The 11,873-nt window shown below is 41.1% G+C and overlaps 1 protein-coding gene across 1 annotated transcript in view; it reads left to right on the top strand.

Annotated features, from left to right (window-relative positions):
- The first annotated feature begins 10,763 nt into the window (after positions 1–10,763).
- LOC109486009 (contactin-5-like) overlaps positions 10,764–11,873 on the top strand; it is a 7,284-nt gene continuing 6,174 nt past the window's right edge. The window contains exon 1 of the mRNA XM_019789705.1: positions 10,764–11,143. Coding sequence (XP_019645264.1) covers positions 11,101–11,143 — 43 coding nt within the window. The 5' untranslated portion in view covers positions 10,764–11,100. The remainder of the gene's footprint in view (positions 11,144–11,873) is intronic.

The raw sequence follows: 11,873 nt of genomic DNA, 5'->3' as shown, positions 1-11,873 counted from the left end.
CAGCAATTGTCTTTACCTTTAGTGGACCATATTGACTAGTTACAACAGATGTATAACTTTATGATAATCCAAAGAACAGTACATTTTAAGATTATGTACAAGTAGTACTGGATTCTAACACTTACATTCAAAGTTGACCACAAAGGGGTAAGAGCCTAATCTGGGAAAGACAAATTTGTAGTAGATTTAAAGGGCCAGGATCCTAAGGGAATCCAAAATGCCACATTACGTCTTGAACAAGAATTCGGAGATCCCAGACCTCCATGAAATATTTAGATCTTCTGTAAATGTCATTTTTTAAATATTTCACATTGATTATGACAGCTACTGGTAACAAGGTAAGCTGTCAAGGAGGTCATGTAATGATAAACATGTAAAAGTAGTGAGCTCTACGAGATGTAGAAGTGATTAATGACGTTCTCACTCTGGGTTAGACTGAACCCAACCATATCCATTACAACCTGACCTAAGGGCCATCTGGAAACACACGTATATACCAAAAACAATACCTCTATATTTCATGAAGGTAATTATAATTTCTTTCCCCAGACTGCTATATTATAGAACTTTCCAAACATGCTTTCATTACAATCCCTCGAGCTTTCAAAGTAAACATTTACCGCCACCTTTTGCCTTAGTCGTATACCTGTCGCACCATCTAGCTCAGTGCACAGAAGTGGTCATTTTGACTTTAAATTGTATTGAGCAATACCGTGAAAAAAAGACTCGTAAAAATGCTCGTTCGTTCGTTATGTTATCTGGGGACTGTAAAATGAGGCTATGCACATTGGCTCCGCCCCTTGGTAGTTTTACGTACAACATTATTGATTGCACTGTGTATATAAGAGCCATTTATATCGTGCGCTGCCACCGTGTTCATTATACCGCACCTGTCTATTTCAGACGGTCTAAAACATAGCCCCTCACCGAAAAAAAACGCAAGAGCTTCAACGAGTAATGCAGCATGCAAAAACCTTCAAAGAAGAGTAATCATTGTTTTGAAGTACTGAGTGGTTTACGTGCACGGGTGCCGGCGTTATGAGAAGGATCGCATAGTCTTATTGTGGGGGCTGAAACCTGCTTCACTCCAATCGATAACCGGTTATCTCACGGTGTGTCGGGCGTGTATGTTATTCCTCCGTCCGGGTTTAACCGCTAACCGTCGGGCTGTCACTCAGACAGAAGCAGTCGGTCTTGCTGAGAGGAGGTAGACGGGATTTATCTCTAGCTGTGCAGGTGTAACGCCGCCAGGGAGCAGGCAGAGCGGCTTATATCATACCAGAACCATCGGCAGATACATTTACCGTTATGCTGAGGGGACTCCAGGCGTGCCCGGGTGTCTAGTTGATGTAGAGACAGAAGTCCGGATAGAGGAGGGCGGACAGCTACTCTCCATCATATTACAGGTGGGTTGATTCACTGCATCACAGAGCTCAATAGGGTCTTACAGGCATCCATTGCAATTTCAAAACTGGACCTTCAAAGTCAATTTTCTGGTCATTCGTTTAATGTAGTCAGTGGAATCAATCCTATCTCGTAGTATACTGATATCTGTGAGGTAAAATGCGATGTCACTGACGGAAAAAGGTTGCTTGTTTTGTATCGTAGGTTGCTTCTAGCGTGTTTATGGGCAGTGCTCGAAAAATAAAGGGACTCTTCACGTAGCTTGTTTGGGGTGCTCAAGTATGAAATAGAGACGAAAGTTTAAGAAATTAAATGGCAATATCCAATAGATTTGTAGCCTGGGTACCATCCCCAGTACTATATTCGCAAACTATATAGAGTTTGCGAATATACTACTGGGGATGGCACCCAGGCTAATAGATTTGCCCATCCAGAATATTATTGTTTTGTTGCCCTGAAATTGCCTTGGATGACACTATTGCGTGATACATGTCATACTGAATGCAATGTCACATGCATGCACCAAATACACAGCAACTAGAAAGTAATACTATGTATTGTTTTAAGATACTACAGCTTGATCGCAAAGCTTTTTTGATGAGTCAGACTATGCAGGTGTAATGGGTTTGCATCCAATGCAATTTCAGGGCTTGAAAGCCAGATTGTTCAAAGTCAATATTTTTAGAGTCACTTATCTACATACTAAGTTATAACAACACTGTCGCAATATATATTGACATTCGTGGAGGAAAAATACCGAAAATTGTGACGGAAAATTGTTGCTGGAAGGATCCTGGATTGATTTTTAGGGTACCACCCAGAAAATATAGGACTCTTTATAGGGCTTGTTTCTGCAGATTTAAAAGCCCAAAGGATATGAAATACTCATTCAAAAGTACTAATGTGAAGCAGTTTGTGTCAATATCATACAGATCGCCTTCTTCAGAATATTTCCAGTTTTGCCGCCAAGAAATTACATTGGATGCCTTTAATGCATGCTCTTATCTGTGGTTAAAGATTGGCTTTCTCGCAGTGCAGACACAGGCACTGAGTCAATATTCAATTTGAAACATATACGTACTATCTAATCTCTCTCCCCAATGTCCTCCGTGCCTCTATCATGACTGTGAACACGTACGTGTTTCAGTGGTGAGAAAATCAGTGATACTCCTCACGATCTCACGGATCACAATAACGACCTGTTCTATCGATCGTTCTCTAGTTTATGTTAACTAAGTCACTTCCCGACCTGGTGCAGGAGATGCGCTTGGATTGGATTAACTAAATATAAAAGCAACAAGCAGCACTGCCTGGTGCTATCACATATAATCTTTACGTGCACGTTTAGGGGTTGTAAAAGTTGCGGAAAGGAAGAAGAAACGTCGCCTTGCGGAAAGGAAGAAGAAACGTCGCCTTTACGCAAAGTTAAAGCGTGCTTAACGACGCCTTTAAGCATCTTAAAGTCACGGAAAGGTACGCGAAGGAGTGAAAATGAGTCTTTTCGCACCTGCGGAATGGTCACGTTAAGGCAATCTTTACGTGCACGTTTAGGGATCGTAAAGTTGCGGAAAGGAGGAAGAAACCTCACCGTTACGCTACGTTTAAGCGTGCTAAATACTAGTACCAGTTTTCGTGCCGTGAACCCACTCGAGGTTACCGGTTATCTCGTGAATCAACACCTGAAATCTGCCGATCTCTTACTGGACACCTTGCGTTGTTAGCCTAGTTGCCATCTAGTCTCCACCAGACTCTTTTGCTGGCTAAACATATAGTGGAAATAACCCTAAAAAGAATGTAGCTGACCAGGGGAGTTGGCCGGCCATATGCAGGCAAACTGGACCCTTTATGGCCGGCCAACTCCCCTGGCCAGCTATAATTTTTAGGGCGATTTCTACTATTTATTCAGCCTGCAAAAGAGTCTGGAGGAGACTAGCTGCCAAACTCCGTTATTTACCCTTGGCTCTATTGTCAATGGCTACCATGGAGGTAAATTACAATGAATGGCAACCAGACTGCCTCAGTGGGATTTCCAATTATAACGTTTACCAGAAAGCTCGAATTGCAAGTAAAAGTGCAATCTGTTACAGAGTAATCATTTGTGACAATGCTCAGACGGTATTGCAATTCCACCTGGAGGTACTAGGAAGATTGTTTTTCACAAATCATGTATACTCAGCAAGAATACGCCAAGAATGTTTGCGACTTTTAAACCATAGCTAGTATGAGGATCTATTCGTTTCTTCAATGTACATTAAATCTTTTCCCATAAACAATACGTTTCCCGATTGCTCCGCTCCTAAAACTACAGTGTTCCAATCTGAGCACATTCTGGAAGCATCGCGTAAACCTTGTTAGAGGTACAGTATTTCGTTCCCGTGGCCATGTATCATTTCCCACAAATATGTTCATATGGGCCAGGTGCCTGGCATAAAGGAATAAATAAAAATATAAAAACATAAAGGCGTGCTTCAGATACCCAGATTATAAGTTTCAGCTTCTGAAAAGAAATATTGATGGTTGTAAAATACACAAGATATAATATCTCTCCAATATTGATGCTATCGTATCTTGGCCTTTATGTCTGTCATTAGCATGTACAGTGTATGTTCATGGCACATCGTGATTGCCTATTGTGTAGAATGCCGGCTTGTTAAGTTGAGCGGAGGCACACGTTTTCGTTTATCAAAGAAAATCACTTAATGAACATCCCCGAGTGACGTTCCTCATGTTTACATTATTTACAGAATCGTTAGTCATTAATTATAAATCCCAGTCGTATGAAGCAGTAATGAGAAAATCTCTTATTGAAATATCGTATCCAACATTGGCCCACGGCTCTCTCTTGTGATGATAAAATGATAGAATCGATGTTATCGGTAGAGTCATAAGTGTGATGTATGATAGCAATTTGTCGAGCATACAAGTTGGCGCACATCCATGGAGTTTTACCCCGCTATTCAGCCAGCACAGATGGGATTGGAGAGGATGTTCGATTTCATCTGAAAGTACATTTTCAAAGAGGCCCAGTGGGTCTTGTTCGGCTTAATGACTTCTTCGCATCATTGTATTTTCTATACCTGTGGTGCGTGGCAGATAGACTGGTTGAATCTGTGGTGCGTGGCAGGCAGGCTGTACCTGTGGTGCGTGGCAGCCAGGCCGGCTGTACCTGTGGTGCGTGGCAGCCAGGCCGGCTGTACCTGTGGTGCGTGGTAACCAGGCCGGCTGTACCTGTGGTGCGTGGTAACCAGGCAGGCTGTACCTGTGGTGCGTGGTAACAAGGCAGGCTGTACCTGTGGTGCGTGGCAACCAGGCAGGCTGTACCTGTGGTGCGTGGTAACCAGGCAGGCTGTACCTGTACATGTGGTGCGTGGCAGGCGTGCGAGTGGAGAGAAAATCAATAATAAAATGGTTCTAATTACACGAGTGATTACAAAAATGAAGTCTTTGCGTCCCCACTAAGTGCTAGGGTTATTTCCTCAACATGATTAGCGTATTTGTTTAGATTAACTTGATAATTGTAATTCCCTTCATCTTTTAGGCATGAGGTCTCTATTACTATTTCTATCCAAGTAAAAATGACTTTTGTTTATTTTTTTTGCAGTTGCCACGCACAGTCTACACCAATGACCCGATACAAAGCTTCGTTTAGCTACTGAGTGGAATCAACCCCACCCACTGGACAAAACTGTTTGTTCATAGATTCACCACAGCGACGTAGAGTTACCTTCAAGTTGACAGCAGAAGCATATAGATCTGAACCTGAGGTAAGGCAATTTTTCCATGGACCCGAAAATGTCAATAATCATTTTGACCGTGAAGTTATAAAAGAATTGCTGTTGAAGAAACCAAAATGATGCCTGACCTATGTGTACATTGTGCCAATAACTACGTGCTTCTTATTTCGTATGGGAAGATATATCAAATCAGTGCACAACATCCATTCTTTATAAAGCACACCTTAAACATGCGTAAAGTTACTCTCCAAGCAGGGGTTATTTTTGGCGTGTTTTTAAGCTTTTTTATCGGGGTTTTCTTTTTGCACTGATTTTTTTAGGCCAACCCAACGTTGCTGCTGGGAGTCCCGTTTTATCACTCACTTGTACCTTTACGCATACTTAAAGGTTTGCTTTAAGATATTATTTCGTGCTGTGAATGCGGAATAGTCCATGATAGACGTATTGATTGGGAAGATCCCAAACGGATGTCTCCTGGACCGCCGTATCTCCTGGAACAGCGTCACAGCCACGTTGTTTATGCTAAGCCTGCCTGTCCTCCATGTTCCCATCCCATTTATCATCTGTCTGTTACAGTAGTATCTCCTGCCTTGCCGGTTGACATCAGTTATTCCTAACAAGCGCTTACAGGTTGTGACTTAGATTGGAACTCAGATAATGAGCTTTGCCAATATCTCAGCCATTTACCAGGTACCATGTCTGGTCGGCCGTGTCAGATTGTGTATGTACAAAGTCAAAGGCAGGTACGTTTTGCATTCCCCGCACATCGTGCGTTAGGCTGCCGAGGCCTGTGGCGTGTGAGGAGGGTACTGAATGTGGTATCGGCTGCATTGGAGTGGGATAACATGTATATGTTACTTAGTAATTGAGCCCCACAAAATTCATCTGAATACAACTTTGACAGGGCTGATGTATTGATCTGAGAGTTTCAATTTCAACAAGGTTGCTTTTCCGAACTGATCAACTTTGCAGATAGAACTATCTTGATTATGTAGCCTTGTAACAAGTACTAGTATCTAGGTCATTCTGTTTGGTTTGGTTTGGTTTGGTTTGGTAATGCTACGTTGAAAAAATAATGCTACGTTGAAAAAAAAACAGCAGAGAAAAATATTTGGATCTTTGAAAAAGACTGACCAGTATTATGTTAATCTGTTCCTATTTTTGTTTCTAAAGGGTAGACACTCTGGTTTTTAATGAGTATCATGTATTGTGTAATTATTGGAGTCCACCAGGAAAGCCACAATGGGAGCGCTCTCTTATTGCCCTGGGCAAGTATCTGGTGGGTTTAATCGGGCTCATGTTCATGGATATAAACCTGCTAGCTCAACTGGACAATGTCCTTCTGAGGTAATACTTTCTCGAGTAGGGGGTTCAATATCATGCCAAATTTGTCACTCCTTTCGTCCTCGTCTTGGATGTGACATTACAAACACGACGGCATTGACCTTTATACCACAGGGCAGATGTAGGGGACTTACATGTAACTGGCCACACGGACAACCCGGCATCTTGAAATTTAAAAGTCACAAAATACAGTCAACTCGACGCCTGTATATTCCAAAGCAACCTTGTGGCCTGCTATAAATGCTGCTATCTATGCACCCATTAAAAGGGTCTTCCTGAGGTGGTTGTTATGTTCAATAATCCTTGTGGATTGAAGGGGCGTATTTATTATCTCTTGAACAGTTTTCTCATGTCCTCCGGTACTCAGCCATGGAGCACGGCTGATCGGTGACAAATAGTTATTAGAACAAGGGCTGCTTTAATGAGCGCCAAGTCCACGTGGATACATGGGCCCGGGGTCGGAATGGCTCATTGCCAGCGCCCGTAAGGCCGAAATGTTGATGGCACGGCTTCGGCCGGACAGAGTGAGTTATAGCAACATTAATTTCGCCCTGAGTTTAAAGCACGGACATGGGTGATGGACTGCAAACTCCCGGGGACTTCCTGCATATAGAGGTCATGAAAGCTCCAGCCAATGGTGGCCCGTGGCAGGTGGAATTACATTTGAACTAGAATGTACTAGAAAGGTAATATAGTTTACCTTCGCATATGGTCTTCTCTGTTAATTCTTACTCAAACACATTCACATACATATATATATGGTCAGACAGGAGTCTAAATCCCTCTTGGTATAAAAATGCAACATGATGTAACCCAACACCAGTTACCATGGTGACAGACCTCTGGTTCAGGTCATTGACCTTACTTGTTTGGAGAAGAGGAAGAGGAAACAGAGCAAAAACAATATGTAGAAGTTCTAGCTACAGAAAAGGTCTATGAAGCACCTTTGTTCTGGAATAGTTCTTCTTTAGTACAAGCTGTTCACTCTGTGTGACTTATCAGTGGGATTTGTATTGATAATGATGTAAAATGGTGTTCCAAATGTACGCTGGCATTTTGATTGGTTTCATGAGTTATTACTACTCGTACTAACTCGTGATATTGCGACACTCTCGGAAAATTACGAATGGCGTCGTTTGAACGTGATTGCAAGAGAAATGAAAATTATAAGGTAATGTTAAAATATCTCGGTATGTTGCAATGTTACAAGTCACAATGCATTTAGAACAATTTTCCATGATAAATGACAATATGTATAGCCTTGAAATTTTCCTCTTCGAATCACGTCTAAATGACGTATTTCCTAATTTCCCGAGAAAGTCCCAATATCAGCCCCTTAGCACGAGTAGTACGTAATAACTCACGGAACCAATCAAAATGCCAACGTACATATGGAACACCATTTCACATCGTTACCAATATAAGTCCCACGCAGTCAACAGCTTGTATACTAAGAAGTAGATTGTTCAGATTTTTATTTATCAAAACAACAGTATATAATATACAAACTAAACTATAGCCGAGATGGTTTATTCAGAAACAGAAATAAAAGAGCCTCCAATTCAGCCTCACATTTAGAGATAAAATCTCAATACCACAAATTTAACGAAACGAAAAAAGAAAACATTTAACAAGCAAAATTATCATAAAATATAATGCCCAAAGTATGAAATACTGACTCAAATGTGCTAATGTGAAGCAGTATGTGTCAATATCACAAAGATTGCCTTAGTCAGACTATTTCCTGTTTTGCTGTCCTGAAGTCGCATTGAATGCTGAATCTTTAAAGAGAGGAGAAAGAATAGGCTAGGCTTTTGGCCAATTGGTTATCAATCATTCAGGACTCCCTGTCGCGCGTATTGCCAGCCAGGATGTATGAGGCTGTTTAAGAGCCGTTAGACTGTCCCCAAGGCACTGATTTATCGTTCCAGGGTACAGGGGGTCAGTGCTAAATTAGCTGGAAAAGTTTGAAAGTTAGGAAGGATCGACAGAATCTATAATTTCACACAAAGCTGATTGGATGTTGGTCGGACGGATGCAAAACTTGCTGTATGTAATTTTTCTGCACGAGGAATTTCATCCTGTGTCTAATCATGCCCAAATCTCATCCTGAATCGTATCTTACCGTAACAAGTCTCGGGAGTCTTTTTACCCGTGTGTTTCACAAATAACATCATACGTTTTCTTAGATGTACTCAGTACAGATTGAATTTAAGCTGGAGGATATATTTTTTTTATTTATTCCGACAGTTAATCACAAGACGTGCGTGGTGATGCCATGCACTCAAGTTTTTTTGACTTATATATATTTATGCCACCACCAACATAGAGGGCAACACATTTTCACCTAAGTGAAGTGAGGAAATTCGTGTAAAGTGCTTTTCCCAAGGGCACAAGACTGTCGACATGGCAGCATTCGAACCCAGGACGCCACACGACCCCACTTTGAGGATATTTTGAAAATTTTAATAGCTTCTTCTTACGCTATATCTACATGTAACATCTAATCTTTTGCTGCCGATGCATTCCTGGTAGAACGCTTGAGGCGGGTCTCTGATCCTTTGTGAATATGATTTTCCTCAGAACGCAGAATTCTGATCACGTCTTACAATGTCTTCAAGGCTGAACCCAAGAAAAACGACTTTAATAATGGCGCTAATCACTCACCAAGTAGCGAACTGCTGAATACACGTATATTGCTTCGTTTCCAATCGGATATTACGTTTATTGAAACAGATCTTCATGCTTTACTGTTAGTGGCTAGATTAAAGTGGTTGTGATATGTAATCTCATTGGACAAGAATAAATTCACAGAGAGCGTTGCGATGTGGAATTCCATTTGACGCGATAACAAGAATCATCCAACCACGCTCAACGTTTTATTTGCTTTCCAAACCGTTTTATTTGCTGCCCAGACATCCAATCAGGACATTGCTATACGTCCATAATTTGTAAACATGTCTTTTCTTGGTCTATCCTAGCCCTTCATGTAAAGGATGAAACAGACTTCGATATTGAAAGAAATTTGAGTGCGGTAGACCTTGGCAGATCACCTTTTCTGAGAGTTCGATATTTGCAATGGAGGAAATGTACAGGATTCATGGCCGATCGTTGGCAATAGCCCAAGGCAGGGTCTCTGTGGGATATTCGAATAAAAGTAGCCTTCAAGCTAAACAAGAGTTAGGAGATCTCGTACCTCCGTAAGTTTTGTAGAGCTTTTAAAAATCTATTGTTTCATCTAGCCTCGTTGATTCTGCTAAGAAGGTTGTAATCAGTATATGTATTTCAAGTGATGGTTATCTTTGCCAAAATTACATACATTGTATGAACAAGGGTCAATTTTTTGGCAGAATTTCTCTCAGGTAACGAATGCAAGTACTGTAAATGAAGAAAAATTGATTCGGCCGTCCATGTACACTTATTTATTTATGTGCATTTTAGCAAGGGGATATCGTCGTATCATCGGCAGTTTGCAGTTATTTTCTAACTTGTGAATAATTGCCACCAACCTCTAACATACATAACTTTGCAATTCTTTTTAGATCCGTTTGTTCTCCTAAGCCAATACTTACGTTCTGCCATATCTTATACAAATTCTTAATTAAAAAAGCATTTTTCTGTATAGTGCGCCAGAAATCACCAGCGGAATTGCAGTCTGTAGTGTGTGGGTAGGAATGCCCCTGGAGCTTAACTATTGGAATATAACGCCGTTGAACTAACGCTTCTGACTTTAAACAATAGTACAGAAACATAGCGTCAGATGACACGTTCATTTTAATTTTATCTAAAATTGTCTGGCATGTCACATACACAGTCTCACATTAAGGATGTTTCACAGTCACTGCACAGAGATCTATCATTAAAATAACAAGGTTCCTCAATTAGAATTTCGATATCAAACATCATATTACAAGCTGTGTATAAAATCAAATCACAGAACCGCTATGCCGGGTGCTCAGACATGCACGTGATATTGTACATTTGTACAAAAGTCAGAAGGTTTGCTTGGTACAAAATTAATGAATTATAATGTCTACGAGGGATGTATATATCGCCTGTCTTGTCCGTTGTTGTAATTTTGTACGCAAACTCAGGGAGTCTTATCCCTGCTGTGAAGTTTACTTTTTTGATATCACGAATAAAGAATACATGAAAGACTGTTTATGACGCTTTAGCTTTGTTCTGTTGAATGTGGGGCGTTCTTCCTGTTGTGGCCTGACAAATAAGAAATCTTATATATGAATCGACCGGTATGATTCAGTAGACATGTGCCTAAAAGCTTTTACCAGCTTGTCATGGAGATCGCTAGTATGTAACACGATGCATCCCGCCAACGATTATGAGCGAGGGCGGTCCACAGTGTTCCGCTTCTTCAAAAGAGCGGATGTCTCGGGATAACCTACGCTATCGCGGCGTGCGTCATACATGTAAGGTTTATGAGGTCCGCTTTCCTCCTCATTTCTAGGGAGCCTCCACAGAGAGGAGCTGAGGCGCTAGACCGGAGAATCTGCTGTCAGTTTTAACCAAGGCTGGAGGTGTGAAGAGAAGAGCTCGACTTGCACTTCGCTGGTTTTGTTGGGGATCCAGCGTGCGAGTGGTTCACACTACAGAACCAGACATGGCGTTACTCGGACTACATCTGTTATTCCTCATCCTGAGGGGTAGGTTCTGCATGTATTTCATTGCATGGCGTAGGAAGATATCGTTGCTTTGCCGCATGTGTGTTCTGTGTGGACAGTAAAACATCTGATATTTCCTAGGCCTAGTAGTATCTCATCTCATTGTTGCTACATGTACGTGTGAGACGTTTTGGACCCGAGTTTAGAGTGTAGTCGTTGAATGAATGAACGAATGAGTGAATGGTTTATTCAAGACGAAAATCCCTCTCGCAGTGAGTCTATTGGCTGAATTGCGGGTTCCTAGCAATTCCTTTCAGCAAATAGTTGAAAGTAACATGATACCATCAATATCATGTATCCCGTCAACACAGTAATAACAGAAATTTTGGCTATATTTTAGTTGCAAACAGGAACATGTAGCATATATTATAAAGAGAAATGGCATAATGCCATACAACGTATGAAAAGAAATCTAACGTATGGAAAAGACACAGTGTATCCAACATAGAATTATGAAATATGGAAAGAACTACAAAATATATAATTACCAATCACGAAAAACTGTCATAAAGTACAACGGAATGTTCACGGGATAAGCAAAACAAAAGACAAAAGCAACATTTATATGGTTACCGAAATGTTATATACTGTATGACAGGCAATATTCAAACTCATCGTCCCTGATGACCTCCTGACAACCCGAAGGTTAAGCCAGAAGATTTATCGTTCGTTTTCTACGTCTAGACTCATCAATATTAGATTGTGCATGTAT

This window comes from Branchiostoma belcheri, unplaced genomic scaffold, assembly GCF_001625305.1.
Source record: "Branchiostoma belcheri isolate BF01 breed outbred unplaced genomic scaffold, Haploidv18h27 scaffold8, whole genome shotgun sequence".
NCBI classification, from domain to species: Eukaryota; Metazoa; Chordata; class Leptocardii; order Amphioxiformes; family Branchiostomatidae; genus Branchiostoma; species Branchiostoma belcheri.
The sequence above is the reverse complement of the archived record's forward strand: the minus strand, read 5'-3'. Positions and strand labels throughout refer to the sequence as shown.